Source organism: Aotus nancymaae, unplaced genomic scaffold, assembly GCF_030222135.1.
Source record: "Aotus nancymaae isolate 86718 unplaced genomic scaffold, 86718_ANA_hifiasm-v0.15.2.pri h1tg000049l, whole genome shotgun sequence".
Classification (NCBI taxonomy): Eukaryota; Metazoa; Chordata; class Mammalia; order Primates; family Aotidae; genus Aotus; species Aotus nancymaae.
The window spans coordinates 22,300,051-22,320,025 of record NW_026988463.1 but is presented as its reverse complement, the minus strand read 5'-3'; the positions used below and the strand labels follow the sequence as shown (position 1 = coordinate 22,320,025).

At 43.7% G+C, this 19,975-nt stretch overlaps 1 protein-coding gene across 2 annotated transcripts in view; it reads right to left on the bottom strand.

Annotated features, from left to right (window-relative positions):
* Positions 1–628: 628 nt before the first annotated feature.
* The window catches only part of PRKCB (protein kinase C beta), a 385,173-nt gene continuing 365,826 nt past the window's right edge, over positions 629–19,975 (bottom strand). Inside the window, exon 17 of one of the 2 annotated variants that reach the window (XM_012464746.2) lies at positions 629–1,279. In XM_012464746.2, the coding sequence (XP_012320169.1) occupies positions 1,127–1,279 (153 nt within the window). In that variant the 3' untranslated portion in view covers positions 629–1,126. Of the gene's footprint in view, positions 1,280–2,897; positions 6,759–19,975 lie in introns of those variants that run through there. The other variant, XM_012464745.2, reaches the window with a different exon arrangement.

Genomic DNA, 19,975 nt, shown 5'->3' with positions numbered 1-19,975 from the left:
TAAATTAGGAGAATATAAGTAAAAGGAAAGTATTCTTACAAATAGCAGCATCCTCATGGACAACAAACAAACGGTTCTCTCTGCACTGACACCAGACTTTCCTGACTTTTGTCATGGCTGGAATAAAATATTTTGTATCTTGCACTTGAGGGCTTAATAAACACGAATCACGTTGGGTGGATGGCTGCACACATACCCTGATTATGGCCACAAGAAAATACTAAGGTCCTCAAACCTGTGACTCACAAATGACAAAGGTCTCAACCTCAAGTGGTTACAGCAGCCAGGGAAGTAGATGGAGGGAATAAGACAATAGGGGGTGGTGGAGACTGTGGCAAAATGAGAACACACACTACTTTTAAAGGAGGCAACCATTTCTCAGTTCTATAGAATTATTTCCTCATGGAAACAGGCTCAGAGCTGCTAGTCTTTTGTTTCTTTTTTCAAGAGAATCTGAAATTCCAGGAATTTATGTAGAGTATCCTATTTTTTTTCATGTTCACAATGGTTTCAATTAAATAAAATTCCATGTGAGTAAAATTAAGCTTATCTAATGGCCACAAACTGGATCTTTAGTTTGTAACCTCTGTAACATGGTCCAGTTAAGAAAAGACATATAAACAAGAGCTTGCATATATTAATTCATTTAATCATATCAATTCTTAAACAAAAGATTTCCTCCAAGAGACAATAGTTCACAGTAACTGCAAAGCTTACTCACAACTTTTAAAAATATCGGTCATGCTTAGCATTCAAAGAAGATATCATAGAATAACTGTAAAAACTTTTACCAGGAACATCAGCTTCTGACTTGAAAAATTACAAATACTGAAGCATTTTGGTATCAGACACAGTAGTTTTGACATTGTCTGTTCATTTGATGAGTTTCTGGAAGTTTGGAAAATTGTACTTCTATAATTGGATAATGCGCTTATTCTAAACTAAACATTTTCAAATGTAGAAAACAAACTAGCAAGCTACGCATACAAAGAAAAGCCCTCTAAGACAAGCTCTCCACATGTTGAATGCCAGCATGTGCGCCGTGAATCCTGGAAGACTAGAATTGATACGTACACTTGGCCTGAAGTCTTACACCCCAGGCCCAGTGAATGGGGTTTGCATTCACCTACACATTAATGACAAACTCTGGGTTAGTATAAGAGAAGCCAGCAAATTCATTTTGGTCCAAGTTCATGATGAAGAGTTTATCAGTGGGAGTCAGTTCCACAGGCTGTCTGGTGAACTCTTTGTCGAAGTTGGAGGTGTCTCTCTTGTCTCTCTGCCAAATGGAAAGTAAACACATTAACACAGCATAAGAAGAAGGAAACAGGACCAAGACACGCCAGTCATCGGGTGGCTGATGCCATCTCATGAGCAGAGTCAGAAAGAGCCCTGTGCTGAAAATTTTTAGCAGCTGCAAGTACTAGCCTTCATTTCACATTGTATATCGACTTGGGGATAGAAACATGGTGGAAATTCTCTAAGAAAAGAAATAAGTCATTGAATTTCTTTAAGAATTGCCATAAAGTGGTGTGTGTGGTGTTGTATTTTCTTTGGCTTTAGGAAGAATTGAATTGGAAGCTACTTATTACCATGCTTAATGTTGTAGAAATAATCATTAGGTAGAACGTCCTGGAGAAAACCATTCAGTAGTGACCCAGGTGGCTAGGAGACCTCTTACTTTGAAGAGGTGAACTGCGGCCCATCTACTCTGCCCCCCAAGAAGGCAGAATGGCCGTGTGGAGAAATCAGATCACTGCTTATGAAAGGAATTGACCACTGTCAGCTCAAAAATCCACCCACAGACTAGAATTGGGCCTTTGTCAGGCAGAAATTCTCTCCAAAGACATTTATAGCAAGTATCTAGTCAACAAACTATAAGAGACAAAATCTAAAGCTTAAAGGAAGGTGTGTAAGGGCAGCCTTAAAACAAAACAAAACAAAACAAAAAACAAAGAAACTCAAAGCAACTCGGTTATCCTAGTGAGTCTGGCATTTCATTTTTTTTTTTTTTCAGTAGGGAAAGAAATTAACCCTCTATTTACTAGCAATTGTTTGGGGCAAGTCTCACCAGGGAACATCAGAACATGGGCTAATAAAGGAATCTGTATGATGCTCCGACCTCTTCAGGGTCCTTGCAAGCCTCTCGTCTTTCCCCATAATCCCCACACCCACCTGGGGGCAGTTAGAGCTGGAGTCCTCACATCCTATATTTGACATATGAGATAACTGAGGCACAAGCAGGCAGGAGGACTTGCCCAAGACTGCAGTGAGTTTCTGGTTTTTACCTGATCACATTGCTGCTACATAGGCCTCATCTCAGTCTCTCGGACTGGGGGGACAACCCAATGGCTGTTTTATTACAGGACAACCAGGGAAGAACACCTTGGATTCGCTGATACCCTGCACATTCCCAAGCTGCTGCTAAAGCTGTGTCAGATTATAAAGGCCAGGGAGTCGGTGAGGATTGACTGACTCATTAGCGTTTGAGCCATCACCAGCCAGGCTTTAGGGTTAGCCCTCTAATGGGCACTAGCTGCTAAGGATCTCTCATTGCTGGGTTCACTCCCCTTTGTGAAACGCCTTTTACAAGACTTGATTCTTTGTGGCTGCTCCCCTGAGATAGGTAAAATGTCTCCATGGAGTTGTCTCCTTACTCTTGCCGTGTCTGTGTCGGGGTGTGGGAGTGAGGTGGACACACTGGTCTCAGGAATACACATGGTGTATTCCTGACGGAGCTGTTTCCTGGCTGGGGCCCATCTCTGCCACATCCCACCTGCCCTGTTTGTCTTGTCCTGCCTGCTGTTAGCCTGTGGGTGCTACAGGAGTTTCCATTCCCCAGGCGCTCGGTGTGTCACTTCCGGTGTTCACAGCAAGGCTCAACTGCCTCCTCTTCCTTTAATATTATCTGTGCCTCTCTCTCCCCATCCCCACAAGTCACACTTTAGCATCCTTTAATCATCTTGACTGCTTTAGAAATTGCCTTATTTATTGTTTCTCTCCAAGAAACAATATTCTTGGAGATAAACAATAAACAGGGTTCTTGTCCGCTTCTTCACTAGTGTATTTCCAGTGCCAAGAATAGTGCCTGGCACACAGTAGGCTGTTGTAATTATTTGTGGAATGAAGGAAGACTTGATTAATGATACGCCTCTATACTTTCTGCAACCTGTAACTACCCCCGAGCCAGAGAATTTACTCTGAGGCAAAACAAGGGAATTTATTCTCATTGATCCTAAAGGTCTCCCAAATGGGCCACTGTCCCTTTTGAATCTCTGTATAAACTGAACTGTATTAGGGCCCTTAAAGGTCTGAGAGCTCCAGGACAGTGTGTGGGCCAAAAGGCAGGTATATTTGCAGCTAGACGATGCAAAGCTGCGTTTTTATTATGTCTCCCTGGTCTCATCAACCCTACTTCGCTTTCCCTGCCTATGAGCATCTTAGCAAAGATCCCCTTCTGACCAGCCCCAACTTGGAAAGCCCTCCCCTCTTTGTTGTGCTGCTGATGGCTAATGCTTCAGATGACCACATGGTATAGACAGGACTTGCCTTTATGGGCTTTGTCCTGTGGGCAGATCCCCAGAGAAAATACTCCTGGATTTTACCGTAGAAGTTGAAGGAGAATGAGCCTCTCTGTTGAGATCATTTCTTTGAGGTGGATAGCATCTGAAGCCACATGAGAACAGTAGCACTCGTCCAAGGAGGGTTATTAATTCCACTAACCTCCTGTTAATCCCCCAAGAAGGCCCTTGGGGTATGGCCCTGTCCTTTCTTTAAAAAGCTCTGTTTCTCAGTTTCTTCTGCACTGGAAGTGTGGATAGGAGAGGAAGTGGTAGAAATTCTGACTTTCCACGGAAGATTTCTCTAACCAACCCTCAGGACGGTGTGCTAGGGGAAAAGAGACTTTGGCTTGAGTATTTCTGCAAACTATTAGACTTTTGAAAAATAATGGCAAGAATTTGGAAAACGTAGAGTGCGGTGCATATAGATACACACTACCTACCTTCCTTCCCTCCTTCTTTTCTTTATTTCTCTTTCCTTCCTTCTTTCCTTCCTTTCTTTTTCTTCCTCCCTCCCTCCCTTCTTTCTCTTTCCTTTCTTTCTTCTTTTCTTTCATTTTCTCTTTCTCTCTCTTTTTCTTTCTTTCTCTCTCTTTCTTTCTCTTTTTCCTTCCTTCTTTCCTTCCTTTCTTTTTCTTCCTCCCTCCCTGCCTTCCTTCTCTTTCCTTTCTTTCTTTTCTTTCTTTTATTTTCTTTCTCTCCTTTCTTTCCCTTCCTTCCTTTCTTTCTCTCTTTCTTTCTTTCTTTTTCTCTCTTTCTTTCTCTTTCCGTCTATCCTACATTGTTTTCTAAAGTTGTCTTGGATCATTCATCAATGGCCTAGTGTTTCTCCATGGTTTTTGTCTTCCTGAGAGCATGTCCAAGCAAAATGAGATCATGACCCAACAACCAGATGAGGGACCTCAAATCTTGCCTGTCTGTGGGCCTTGCTCAGAGATGCCTGTTGCCTTGTTACAGAGCAGAAACTGCCCTGCACTGAGGATCAGGACACCCAGGTTTTTATCCCAGCTGATTGAACTTGGGCAAGTTCCTTCCTCTCTCCAGATGCCAGTTTCTCAACAATAAAGTGAGGGGCCTTTGCTCCGATTTCCCTCTTTCTCTAACTGCCTAAACTTGTCCATTAGAACGTCAAGTTTGCTTCATCTTAGGGTCCAATTGTCACCACAATGGGCACAGCAGGGACGGTCTCCAAGCCTGAAGCAAGAAGAGGACGCATAAGGATGAACCGCAGGAGACTTTGGCTAAACAGAAATCCAAACCCCACTTTCCTTAAAGATGAGACATCTTACTTCAAGGACATTAGTCAAGTCGTTAAAGTTCCCTTGATGGTCTCTCAGAAGCCCTGAAACTTCTGGAAATCACTTGGACTGTGATAAGAATTCTCTTTAGAGCTGCCTGAGAATAGCAGGACACAGCAGGCAAGGAGGAGGAGTCACCTGCTGTCTTAATCCGCTCAGACAGAAATGAAATTTCTCCCACCCAAGGGTTTCCTTGGACTTCAGGGAGCTCACAAAGCTGCTTGCTAGAAAGAATATTTAGTCCAAGCTGGGAGGAGTGGTGATTTTGATAAGAAAATTAAGAGCCCTGTTCACATTCCCAGCTGGTCTCTAAACTTGACTTTGGGCTCCAATATCCTTGGTGGCTCTGGCCAGGTCACCCCACCCCACCATAGGCCACCAGCAGTCCCTGACTGGGCCACAATCCCCGCCTCTCTGAGTGGCTGAACACTGGGGCCAAGATTAAAGCTCCACAGTTAGCTCCTTTCTCCTGAGTTCCCGTCTCAGTTCCCACTTTGTAGTTTAGGTCCATGGTTTTCAAAAAGATCAGTGTTCCTTGAAATATTATTTCTTCTTCTTTTTTTTTATTGTATCTTGATGCTAGAAGAAAAATGGCACATAACAGAGATCCAGATACAAATGAACATTTCCATAAACATCTTGCAAAACAACATCAAAGTGAGGAATACAACCATCTTTGTTTCAAGAAATGGTGTCTTTTTCAGAGCACGTAATTAGCTTTCTAAAGCCAGCCACAAACCTAGACAAATCCCATTCCCACAGACAGGAGTCTGCTAGGCTCCACAGCCATCTTCTTGGTTAAATCAAAGCAGGTCGTCATTGTGGTTAATAACATTTGAACACATATTTTAAAGCATGTGTAACAATGTGAGTCATCTTTGTTTTTTTTTTTGTTTTGTTTTGTTTTTTTGCATTTGAACAACAACAGAAACAAAACCCCAAAGCAAATAAAAGTTTGAAATGTAATGTAAAACCAGGGCCCTCTGGGAGCCTTGCTAGAGTGACTGTTATTTCAGGGAGTGGTGCCAAATGCCCTTTTCAAGTAGTTTGGGGATGAGAGTGATCAAAGACATAAAGTATCAGAAAGACAACATTGAGGTAGCACCCACACCAGTTGCCCTTTGACCCCTTGAAGTGCTTTTAGATTGAGACCATCTAAAAGCACATTCTTGGAATTTTAGAAGAACTTCGATCATCTTGACTTTGAGTTAAAAAAAAAAAAAACAGACAAATAACATTTTATTTTGAGCATGTTCTTTTCAAGGTCTGGTGCCTCCAGAACTGGTGAAATAGAGGGATTCCTCTTAGGCAAAGCAACCATACACTTGGATCAAGCCAAGCTCCAGGCCCGGAAGTAGGAGAGTACTGCTAACATCCAATTATCCACAGATTGGATGGTTGGGGGTGAATATGGCAGTGCAGAAAAAGAGGGAGAGAAAGCAGGCATTTTCTCTCACCATTGGGTCTACTTAGCTGACATGCTGCAGAAAATAAATTGTAAGAGGACTTTGATAATGTGTTAATTATGCAGCTGCATTTTCCATAGGCCACCTGCATAATCCCATCTCACAGAGATGCTTCCAAACTACCTGAGGACATTTGGGTTCTGAAACACCGTCACTCTAGTCTCGTCAGAAAACCAAACATGGATGCAACTTGGCAATGAAAAACATAAAAATGTCACCACAATAGGCGTTGAGCTTGAATGACAGAAATGAAGGACGGAGATCTACACATCTACTTAGCTCTTGACTTCAGGTTTTAAAAATTCAGAGTTAACAAAGGAAAATCCTTCGAATTCTGATTGGTCAATATTCCTGATGACTTCCTGGTCGGGAGGTGTTAGGACTGGTGGATGGCGGGTGAAAAATCGGTCGAAGTTTTCAGCATTTCGCCCACACTATGAGAGGGGAAGAAAAGAACTTGTGGTGGGTGGGAAAAAACAAAAACAAAGCCAAAATAAAACAGAACCTAGCATAACTGGGTGTGCTTTTCTCCAATCCCCTCCCTTTCAGAAACTCAGAGAGGTTGTTTCAATGATCAGAAATGAAAGCAACATAAAATGCAAAATTCTCATGACCTTGGGTGCACGACCTTGGGTTCCCAACCTTCAGTTTTTTTTAGCTCATGAGCTGCTCCTGGTGTCCTCTGGGCAGTCAGGAGATGGATGGCAAAGGCATGAGATGGTGGGGCCAGAGGCATGTGGCATGTTCCCTCAACCCACCCCGAGGAGTCAGCCAAGCTCATCTGTTGGAAAACATGGGATTAAGGCACCTGAGATGTTTCAGGTGGTGCAAGATGCAAAGTAATGACCCATTTATACCTCACCTGGGAGATCCCAATATTTATAGCAGCAGACCCCTCAAAGTGCTGTCCTCCAGCTCTTAATCAGGAGCAGTGGATGTTTTCCAACTCAACAGAATACAATTTATAAACTCCATCCCAACTGAAGATCTGGGTTTGATGCTTGCAACGCCTGGGCAACCACGAGGCCCCTGGTTAGCTGGATCAGTCATTGACCATTAAATACAAAGTGCCAGGAGGTACATTCAGCCATCCATTCTTCAAATAGGAAGGAGGGATATGGGAGGAAATACAAACCACTGTTTGGTGAAGCAATCGGGTTCTAGAGAGAAAATCATTGCCATTTCTCACCCATCCTGCTGGTCTTTCTATAGAAAAAAGACCCCTATAGACCCCTATCTGAGCCGAAATTATAACATACATGTGTATGTACATGTGTGTGCATAGGCGCATGTGTGCATGAGTGCCTACCCATGTACATGCTAATTCCCACTTAATGAGAAGGGGCAAATCACTAAATCTGGTGTTCCTTGTTCTTGGCCAGCAAAACCCATTTGCACAAAAGCTCTGTGTGTTTCAAACACTGTGTCTATAGGAGGTAACCACAAGCTAATAGTATAATAGTAATAGGAGTAATAATAATTATGACTGCTGATATTTATTATGTATTTGCTATATGCCAGGACAAAATTGCTCTTTACTGGAAAGTTATTTATTTGCATTACCTTATTTAATCTTCCCTATGGCCCTATGAAGTGGGTATTAGTATCATCTCCATTTTATAGACAAGGGAACTGAGGCCAAGGAGATTATGTCATTTCTTCAAGGTCACACAGCAAACCAATAGCAGAGCTGCAAGATGAACCAGGTCCATCTGACATTGGAGTCCAAGTTCCTGTCTCCATTTTTACAAGCACAGTGGACAGCCTGGTGGCTCACTGACTAATGGAGTGGGAAAGGGGCCACCAGGAAGACAAGGATGGGGATGATGAAGTCTCTGTTTTGAATGACAGAGACTGTGGTTGTATGAACTGATACAGAGAAAGTGGGAGAACTGAGAAAGATGATTAATTCCATTTTGGACAATGACTTTGAGGGGCTAGTGAAAGTCCAGGTGATGACTGGAGGGAGTCAGAAGCATAGGTTCTAGGCTGGAGGTTGTAGTTCACAACTGTAATTCCAGCACTTTGGGAGGCCAAAGTGGGCAGATCACCTGAGGTCATGAGTTCAAGACCAGCCTGACCAACACAGCAAAACCCTGTCTTTAAAAAATTAGCTGGGTGTGGTAGTGCATGCCTGTAGTCTCAGCTACTCAGGAAACTGAGGTGACAGAATTGCTTGAGCCTGGGAGGTGGAGGTTGCAGTGAGCAGAGATTGCACCACTGCACTCCAGCCTGGGCAACAGAATGAGACCTCGACAAAAACAAACAAAAAAACAAAAACAAAACAAAACAAAACAAAAAACCAACACACAGGTTAAGCAACTCAGGAGAGAGGCCTTGAAAAACCATTTTTTAAAGCACAGAATATGGGGAGTAGAAAGAGATAACAAGAGTAATAAAAACCAGTGAGCACTTTCAATGCAACAGACATTTGCCAAGTGTTTCTGCATACATGACCTTTTTAATTCATGTAACAACTCTGTGAAATTGGTATTTTACTTCCTTTTGCCTATGATAAAAATACCCCTTCAAGTGTCTTAGGAGAGCAGGAGAACCAGGAGAGAATAGTATCAGACAAGTTAAGGACTGAGGACTCCCAGGAGAAGAGCACTGGGATAACTAAAATATCTTTGAGAGGTCAAATAGGAGAGTTGCTGACAATGGCTCACTGCAGTTGGCAACTGGGGTGATACTGATGAGAAATGGAGGGCAGCCCCTGAACATCAGCCACTGGAAGAGTGAAGGTACATCGAGAAAGTCAAGAGGTGCGGGCTTATCTTCAAAGCCTTTTTGTTTGTAAGGGAAGCAAAAGTATTTGATGCGCACGTGAGAGACTTAGGTCTCCAAGAGCTTCTGCCTTCTGCTCACTTCTTAAGCCCAGGAGTCTGTAGACTGAATTCAAATCCCGGCATTATGCTGCTCACTATCTGTGCAACTCTGGGCAACTTACTGCAAATCTCAGTTTCCCCTTTTGTAAAACAAGAGCAATTCTAACTCCTATCACATTGGGGTTGTGATATGAACATAAAATGAGAGAACGCAAGCAACAGGCACTGAGTATGTGCTCAATGCATCATAGCTCCAAGTATTATTTAGTTCCCGTTTCTACTCCAAATCCCTACAGACAGACAGCATATGTTTCCTATAATAGGGCATTTTCATGGTGTTTAAGTTTTAAATACTAAGGAAACAGTCTTGAATTTTTAAAAAGACTCTTGTCAGACTTAAGGAAACCTATTCGTCATTCCAAGCTCAATTGTTTCTGCTGTTTGTTGCCTTGGCTTCAGGTCTCAGAAAATGAGAACTCTCTGACACAGTATCAAGACCTGAGGTCCGTTCTGCTGGCCAGTGGAGGGCAACTCCCACAGAAGGATGACCCTTTAGGGTAAACTCAGTGCAGTCAGGCTTATTGTCCAGATTCATTCGTTTGTTTATTCATTTTCTCATTCAAGACGGATTTATTGAGTACCTACTATGTGCCTGGCTCTGTGCTAGTAGAAAATGATACAAAATCCATGCTTCATGGAACTTACATTCTACTGGGGAAGAGAGACAACAAACAAACAAGAATGTAACTGTAAATGTAAATATACATTTTAGTGCCAGATAGAGATAAGTGATGTTAAGAAAAATAAAGCCAAGGCCAGGCAGGGTGGCTCACATCTGTAATCCCAGCACTTTGGTAGGCCAAGGCTGGTGGATCACGAGCTCAGTTCAAGACCAGCCTGGGCAACATAGTGAAACCCTGTCTCTACCAAAAACACAAATATTGGCTGGGTGTAGTGGTACACACCTGTGGTCCCGGCTACTCAGGAGGCTGCAGTGGGGGAATCTCTTGAGCCCAGGAGGCAGAGGTTGTAGCCTGGGTGACAGAGTGATACCCAGCCTCGAAAAAAAAAAAAAAAAAAAAAGAAAGAAAGAAAGAAAAGAAAACAGAAAAAGAAAGCCAGGGCAGGGGGTGGAGCGAGAGTGATGCTTCAGCTTGGAGGAAATGGCCTTTGAGCAAGATGTCAGTGGAGTGAGAGAGGGTACCCTTTGGATGTCAGGAGGGAAGGTATTCCAGGCAGAGGGAACCGCAAGCTCAAAGGCCCCAAAACAGAGCTCACCTGGTAGAGTCACCAGGCAGCAATGAGGTCAGAATGGCCACAGCAGAGTGACCAAGGGCTAAGAGTGGGCCAGGAGCCAGAGCAGGGTTCCTTGATGGCCATGTAAGGACAGTGGATTTTCATCTCAGCTCGATAAGAAACTGCTGGAGAATGTTGAGCACTGAATGATATGATGACTTATGTTTTGTTTTTATAGTATTTCATTTTATTTTTTTTTAGAGACATGGTCTTGCTCTGTTGCTCAAGCTTGAGTCAGAGGCATGATCATAGCTCACTGCGGCCTCAAACTCCTGGACTCAAGCGATCCTCCCACTTTAGCCTCATGAGTAGCTACGACTACAGGTGTGCACTACCATGCAGGACTAATTTTTAATTTTTTTTTTTTTTTTGGTAGACACAGGGTAATGGTGGTGGGTCTCGCTATGTTGCCCAGGCTGGTCTCAAACTCCTATCCTCAAGTGATGCTCCCACCACAGCCTCCCAAAGTGCTGGAATTCCAGGTATGAGTCACCAAGCCGGCCATGACTCACATTTATTAAACAGGATCACTGGTGTGGTGTACAAGGATGGATTAAATGAGTGAGGTACAATAATGGAAAAAGTGCGACCAGTGAGGAGGTGGTTACAATAATCCAGGTAAGAATGATGGGGGATTGAAGGCAGGTGATTGGTAGGGGATGGAAAGATGCATTCAGATGTGGGGTATGTTCTGAATTCGGAATTGACAAGATTTGCTGATGGATCGGGTGTGGGGTATGAGAGAAAGAGAGGAGCTGTGGGTGACCCTGACATTTTTGGCCTGAGCCATTTAGTGAGGGAGGAATACGAGGAGTAGAGCCTACTTGAGAGGGAAATTGAACAATTGTTTTCCTTTATGATAAGTTTGAGATTCCAGCAGACATGTCAAGGAGTCCTCTAGGCTGCAGTGTGGGGACTGCAGAGGTTCGGGGAGCTAGACTGGTGGCCATGGCATCAGGGAGAGACTGCCGCCGTCATTCACAGGAGAGGGATGATGGCTAGGACTATAGAAAAGGAAGGTGGGGCCGAGAATAAAGAGGTGCTGGTGGCAGGGACTGTTCGTACGGCATCCTGGTGTGGCTAGAAGGCAGAACTCTGGGTGTTTTTCTTTGGCCTGGGTGTTGGAACCCAAGCCAGCCGGTGTAGGAAGCACATTAGCTGAAATACGGGGTGTCTTCGGGGACCATTTTTCTTTAAAAAACATCAATTTCCCATCCATACCAGAAGGCTGTTGCTTTGCCTGGGCCTCCCCAGAGGCTGTGGTGGGAGACAGTGAAACAGCTTCTGGCAGCTCCGCAACCTCCCTCTCCCTCTCCCCGCTCCCTCCTGCCTCGGAGAACAATGAAATCTTTAAGTGAGATGGCACAGAGGAGACGCAAGAACAGGGGTTAACCAAGGGGGCATGATACTGAGGAAGCACGATTTCCCTGCTAATCAGCAGCTTAGGCGGTGGGTTAGGGAGGGGTGCATGGGGAGGGGGGTGCTGGCAGATCACAGCCTCCCTGTTAAGTGTTTCTGTGTTTCTCAAATGGAGCTGTCACTGACCATTAGCTTCAGGCGCGCTCCCTAAATGGAGACGTCAGCCCTTGGGAGACACAGCCCAGATCAGCTTCCCGCCTGCTGTGTCCTTGAAGTACGGGCAGCTCAGTGGCTGGGATCTAATTACAAACACACCTTGGATTGCACCTGCCTCTCTGGCTTGTCTTGGGTGAATTCTTCAGCCTCACTCAGCTTAAAAAAAAAAAGAAAAGAAAAGAAAATCCAACCCCCTTGTCCTCATGGTACATCAATGAGCCTCCTGGAACAGAAATGAGGGCCAGAAACCAATTGGGTTATTTAAACCACACGAACCTCTTTCAGGATCAAGGAGAGGAGTAAGAAGGTTGACTTGTTGAATCACGCTCCTGAATTTAAGAATCTGGACAGTTTGAAAAGCTTATCTGTGACTTGTTACACATAAGCTCTTTTTCTTTCTCTCTTCTTTTAAAATTTCTGTTTCATTGTGTTAATAACAGTCTTGCTGTTGAGTGTGGAGCTGGCTTAGTCACCACTGCCACAGGGATCTCTTTTGTTGTTTTTTGTTTTGTTTTGATTTTTGGGACAAGGTCTTGCTCTGTTGCCCTAGTTGGGGTGAGGTGGCATCATCATGGCTCACTGCCACCTTCCTCTTACCTCAGCCTTAAGAGTAGTTTGGGACCACAGCTGAACACCACCATGCCCAGCTAAAGGGATCTTTTAAAGATGCTGACCTATCAGGAAATGGAGACCATCCTGGACAACATAGTGAAACCCCGTCTCTACTAAAAATACAAAAATTAGCTGGGGGTGTTGTTATGCACCTGTAGATCCAGCTACTTGGGAAGCTCAGGCAGAAGAATTGCTCGAACCCAGGAGGTAGGGGTTGCAGTGAGCTGAGACCGTGACACTGCACTCTAGCCTGGTGACAGAGCAACACTCCGTCTCAAAAAAAAAAAAAAAAAAAAAGATGCTGACCAGGGTATGCCATTTCCCTGCTCTTATCTGCAATAGCTCCCCATTGTCCAAAGCCCACACTCCTTAGCATGGCTTAAGGGGCCATTTAGGATTTGTTCCTGGACACCTGGTCAACAGCCCCTTCCCTGCCCATATTCCCCACCCCCCGAGACACCCTCCAGGTGTACTGAAATATTTCCAGTTCCTGAAACACTCATGAACTCTTGGAGGTGACTGCAAGCCTTTGCACAGGCTGTCTCCTCTGCCAGGAACACTTGCCTCCCACTCCTTCCCTGTTCATCCAGCTATCTCCTGTGTATCCTTTCTGTCTCCAGAACAGTGTCGCTTCCTTCACGAGGTTTTTCCTGACCTTTCCTCTAAACTCCTGGGTTTATCCCATCAAGATACAGAGTGTTCATCAAAGAATCATTAGAGAAAAAAAAAATCGGGAATCTACTATGGACCAATAGGGAAAACAGTTAAATAAATAATGATACATCTATTTGATGTATTACCATGCAAAACACTCTTAGAAATTAAAAGAAGATGTAGAAGAATATTACATGACATAGTTATATATAATTACTAACAGTGTGTACAATCTGTTCTCATTCTATAAATTATATACACAAATGTACATGTAGTATCTGTACACATTTTATATATAGGCTTTATATACAGGTTAGAAGAATTATAGATGGTTTTAAGTTTTTCCTTTTTCCCTTTATGCTTGATTACATTTTTAAAATTTGCGTAACAATCAGATATTGTTATTATTATTTTGTAATAAAAGAAGTTATGAAAGCTATTTTAAATGAGAGAGCAATTATCATGGAAGAAATTGAAAAATAGAAATAAAGAGAATGGGAGTATTTGCGTAAATTGTTAAGGGTAGCCTGATGCTATTTAATGCACTTCGTCTTAGTAAAACACTCTAAGACAGTAGGAGAATTGCTTGAGGCCAGGAGTGTGAGACCGGCCTGGGCAACATAGCAAGACCCTGTCTCTACAAAAATTTTTAAAACTTATCAGGGCATGATGGCACATGCCTGTAGTCCCAGCTACTTGAGAGGCTGAAGCCAGAGGATCGCTTGAGCCCGGGAGGTCAAGACCGCAGCAAGCTATAATTGTGCCTCTGCATTCCAGCCTGGGTGACAGGGCTGGAATGAAACAAAATGAAACAAAACCCTCTAAAACAAATGACTGCCTTGATGTGTATTTTGGTGCTAACGGACGATGAGGAAGGCTAATATTTGGGTCTTGTCCATCCTCTGCCTAGCAGTATGCCTGACACTGGTAAAACATAAGAGGGTACCTCTTGTCCTCATAGAGCTTAAGGTCTAGCAGAGGACACAGATGTACACACAGGCCACCGCATGGGACCATGGGACAAGTGCTGCCATTGAGCATAGGGGAAAGAAACCCTACAAGGGTCAGGAACAGTGTCTGGAGCAAGCGATATCTCACTTGAGTAGGACCTGCAGGAGAGACATCATGTCTTGGGAGGAGGAAAAAGAAAGAGGCTGGAGAAGAAATGGAGGTGAAAAGAGGGCATGGACAGGGTAAGATGGTGGAGGAGAGGATAAGGTTCCTCCTCCTTGCTGTCTGTTGCCTACCCGAGTTTGATAACATGAGGCTAGTGGCTCAGGGGAGCTACCTGCCCAGCCTCCAACAAGACACCAGGGCACCTTGGTGAGAACAAGACCAGAAGGTCACGGTGAAAAGACGTCTAAGCTACAGAGCCTAGGCAAAAAGATAAAGGTGTCTTTCTTTTTCAAATGTGCACATCCAGTGAAATGCAGGCTCCTTTCTATGCCTTCCAGTTTCCCACAGCTGAACACAGGAGAGACCCACCCAGGGAGAATCAGTTGCATGAAGCTGCACACACATTTGATCGTTTTAAAAAGTCATTTGTGGACCAAGGCTTTTCTTTCAAACAGAGTTGGGTAATATTCAGCATGGTCTGGGCTTGGGCAGAAAAAAGAAAGATTCAAGTCTCCTTTTTCTGCTACTAAGGAAGGTCCCTTACAATTAGGAATCTTTTATCTCTTATGTTTATTTAGGGAGGAAGTCAGCAGGAGAGGGGTCTTTTGGGTTTGATACAAAGTCTGTTTTGTTTGCTTTTGCTTTTCTTAATTTTCATTAAAAAAAAATTCAGTGTCTTGATTTCCTCCAGATCTCAGTTTAAATGCTACCTTGTCAGAGAAGCTGTTCCAGATCACCTTCAAACAAAGTGCATCCCTCATCCTCCCCTCCTGTTGTTCTCTATCAAGATACTCTTCATTTCTTTCACAGAAATAAGATCTAGCATATCTCAATCTATAATGTTCATTCACTCTTTATTGTCTATTTCTCATCTAGACTATAAACTACATGAGAGCAAAGTCACATCTGTTTTATTCACCACTGCATTTCTAAGATCCAGGCAGAAAAAATTATTAAATGGACAAATCATAGTGTATGTTAAATACTAACTATGAGCCAGAAATTGTGTGAAGTGTTTTGCAAGCATTATCTCTTTAATCCCCCCAAAAGCACTATGAAGTCCTTGCTGTCCAATGAGAAAATGGGTTTAGAGAGTTTGAATATCTGGCCATGATTAGATCCTAGGTTTAACAAGAGATCCAGACGCTTCTATCAGTCTTCTACATTTATTGCAGAAACAAACAAGCTATTAAAAAGCACCGAGAGGCCAGGCATGGTGGCTCATGCCTATAATACCAGCACTTTGGGAGGCCTAGGTGTGAGGATCACTTGAGGTCCTTTGGTAGGCCCAGGTGAAAGGATCATTTGAGGAGTTTGAGACCAGCCTGGGCAACATAGTGAGAACCTGTCCCTACAAAGAATTTTTTAAAAACTGGCCAGGCATGGTGGTGCATGCCTGTAGTCCCAGCAGTTCAAGAGGCTGAGGCAGGGGGAATCCCTTGAACCCAGGAGTTGGATGCTGCAGTGAGCTATGACTGTTCCACTTAACTCCAGCCTGGTTGACACAGCGAGACCCTGTCTCTAAAAAAAATTGATAATAATAATAATAATACTTTTTTTTTTCAGACAAAGTCTCACTCTGTCACCCAGGCTGGAATGCAGTGGTATGATATTGGCTCACTGCAACCTCCGCCTTCCGGGTTCAAGAGATTCTCCTGCCTCAGTCTCCCAAGTAGTTGGGATTACAGGTGCCCACCACCATGCCCAGCTAATTTTTGTATTTTTAGTAGAGATGGGGTTTCACTATGTTGGCCAGGCTGGTCTCGAACTCCTGATCTCGTGATCTACCTGCCTCAGTCTCCCAAAGTGCTAAGATTACAGTGTGAGCCACCATGCCCGGCCATAAAAAATGTTAAAGCACACAAAAGAATCCTTTGTAATTCCGACACCCCAAATCTCTGTATTATGTTAACATCTTGGTTTGTATGCTCCATGGCTGGATGAATAGATGAATGGATGCTTTTTAGTTTTTAGACAAAGGTGGAATCATGACTCTGTTCTTTTGCTTGCTTTTTAAAAGAAGCTAGATGAAATACGCTCAAACATCTTCCCATGTCAACAGAGTATCATTTTTTTTTTCTTATCTATTCTTCACCATTCATCCTAAACCCACATTGCTGGCTTCAAGTAAACTCACCCTCAAATAGTAATTATCCCTTCTATTTGCCTATCTTTTTATAGCTTTGATTCCCACAAGGCTGTGAGATAGGCAGAAAAAGGATTATCTCTACCTAACAGATAATTTTAAGAGTTAACAATTTGTTCTGAGTCATATGGGGTCAAGTAGGAGAGCCAAGATCCAGAGCCCATCTGTTCAATTCCAAAGCCCATGGGCTTTCCATTACATCCTGTTGCTTCATGCAATGTATCTGATTGTGTGGCATGGACTTAAAAGTTAAGTTGACCTGAGTACCAATCCTGGCTCCAACAATTCCCAGCTACACAACCTTTAAGCAAGTCAGCTAAGTCCTCTAAGCTCAAGTTCCTTGTAGGGTATGGCAAGAATGACTTGATAAAATGCACATCAAATACTTAACATGGTAGCTGGTGGTTGCTGCTGAGGGCTGACTGACCCAGTCCTGTCCATGAGTAAGTCTGATAGGATGTGGCTGTGCTCTGGCTGGAAAGAGGTCCTGTAAGCTCTGCCACACCCCAAACTCATTACCCATACTCCCATCCCAATTACAAGCAGAATGAGGACCTGTCAGCGCTGCTTAAGACATAGAACAGGAACCTTCCCACTGAGTCTGATGCGTCATGGCAGCAACCTACAAGACAAAGCCAGGCCCTGGGGCTCCCAGTTAGAGAACATGGGAAAAATATGCGTATCCTGGGGAGCAAAAGGGATGCATTTCCAGTCTCACCAAACTCTCACTTCCTTAGAAAGACATTTCAAGTAGATTCACACACCATCTCTGAGCTGTTTTTCATGTGCCATTTGGGGGGCATATTGTGGGTTTTTTTTTTTTTTTTTTTTTTTGAGACGGAGTCTTGCTCTGTTGCCAGGCTGGAGTGCAGTGGCGCAGTCTTGGCTCACTGCAACCTCCATCTTCTGGGTTCAAGCGATTCTTCTGCCTCAGCCTCCCAAGTAGCTGGGACCACAGGTGTGCGCCACCACGCCCGGCTAATTTTTGTATTTTTAGTAGAGACGGGGTTTCACTACGGCCAGGATGGTCTCGATCTCTTGACCTCGTGATCTGCCTGCCTCGGCCTCCCAAAGTGCTGGGATTACAGGCGTGAGCCACCGCGCCTGGCCCATATTGTAGGTATTTTCAAGAAACTATACTTGTAACAGAATAAAAAATAAGCTTTCTCTTTCCCTTTCTGGGTCATGAGCAGGTCTCAACCCTCCAAATTCAACTGTCACCGGAAGTCTTCTTGGAGTTGGAATTTCTATCGGAAGTGGCTGTGAAGGCAGCAAGAACATCAGCAAATGTGGTGATATGGTTTGAATGTATTGCCCCCTAACAAAGTTCATGTGCTGGAAAATTAATCCCCAATGCAACAGTGTTGAGAGATGGGAATTTTTGGAGGTGACTGGATTAATGGTATTACAGTGGGAGTGAATTTATTTAAAAAGTAAGTTGCCCTCTCTCAAGTGCTCTCTTGCCATGTGATGCCTTCTATCAGGTTACTATGCAGCAAGAAGGCCCTCCCCAGATACAGCCCCTGATCTTGGACTTCCCACTCTCCAGAGCCATGAGCCAAATAAATTTCTTTTCATTGTAGGTCATCCGATTTCAGGTTTTTTTCTTTTTCTGAGGCAGGGTCTTGCTCTGTCACTCAGGCAAGAGGATTGCTTGAGTCTGGGAGGCTGAGTCTGCAGTGAGCTGTGATCACCACACTGCAGCCTCAACCTCCCAGGCTCAAGCAATCCTGCCTTAGTCACCCAAGTAGCTGGGACTACAGGCATGTGCCACCACATCTGGCTAATTTTTGTAATTTGTGTGTCTGTAGAGACAGAGTTTTGCTATGTCCCCCCAGGATGGTCTCAAACTTCTGGGCTCAAGTGATCTGCCCACGTTGGCCTCCCAAAGTGCTGGGATCACAGGCATGAGCCATTGCACCTGGCCCCAGTTTCAGGTATTCTTATAGCAGCACAAAACAGACGAAGGCAGACACACAATGTCATAAAAATGAAGGAGAAGAGGACTTAAAAAGGAGGAAGATACTCTGCATTTATCCTACAGATAAACTCACGAATATAGGAAACTAGGAAGTTATTCAAAGGGTGATGTAGGATTAGATGTGCAGGTAAGAAACAATCTCCAAGATAGAAGGGAATAAAGCAAGATACACAAATTGTACATGGCATGCTAACATCCTTGTGTGTGATGTAGACTATTTCTGGGCTTGAACACATCTTCTCTAGAAGGTCACACAAGAACCTGGTTACAGTGGGTGGCTCTGGGAAGGAGAACCGAGAAGGCTAGCTAGGAGTCATGGGTGAGGGGAGTCTTAATTTCACTTTGTAGCTTTTGACGCTGCTTGAATATTTTATTTTTTCATTTTTTTTAAAGGAGAAAGGGTTAGAGCACCTAATAATATGGTGAGGCCAAGAAAGATGAGGCAAGTTTATGAGAGGAGGCAGTTTTCAAGTCATTGATGACTCAATGAGAAAAATATCAATAGGATGGTGGGAGCAGAAGCCAGATTGCACCAAACTGAGGAAAGAATAAATTGTCATCAAGTGGAAATAGGAAGAACTGGCAACTCTTTCAAAAATGTGTTTGTATGCAAAGTAAGGCAGGGCAGTAGCCCTAGCAGTAGTAAGGGTAGTGGTGGAGGATTCCCAGGTTTGAGGAAGGGGATTTTTATCTTGAAAAAGACCTAGCAGGTTTATGTACAAAGGAGAAGGCTAGGATAGCGTCAGTGCAGACAGCTGCTGCTTTTGCCTAGCAAGCAGGCATTGCCTTTTCTTCTGGTGACAGTGGCTTTATTTTTCTTCAAGGACACATTCCTTCTCTTCTTCCAAAATATCTGATTTAGATGGGACATTCCTTCTCTTCTTTCTCTTCTTTCAAAATGTCTGGATTAGATCCAGTTCCCTAGCTAAGAGGGGCAGGTGACCCAGGCCCAGCCAATCAGCGTATTCCATCCCCCTGGTGCAGTGAGCGATTCCTTTGGAGATGGACATATGACCCAACGCCTTCTCATAAGACTGAGTCCTAGGCTGCTGGGATTTTATAAAAAGGAAGTCCTTTTTTGGGGGGTAGAAGTTGCAGAGATAATGGGACATAAATTGGGAGCTGTTATGTGTCCAAGAAAAGAACGAAGCACACAGTGGAGAAAGTAATCCTAGAGGATAGAGAGAAATGTTTTCCTGCTGACATTGTTTGGGACCACAACCATCTACATCTGAATACTATCATTGTCTTTCACTTAAAAGTCAATTTAAATCGGGTTCCTGTTTGAAACCATAGGAGCTTTGCTGATTCAGAGAGAAGCTGTAGACACAAACTAAACAGGGAGATATGCACGAAGAATCGAGAGGGTGGAGTCCAGAGCAGGGGTGAGGGTAAGTCTCACATGAGTTGGGGGAGGGAACATATATTTGCCAAGACATAGAT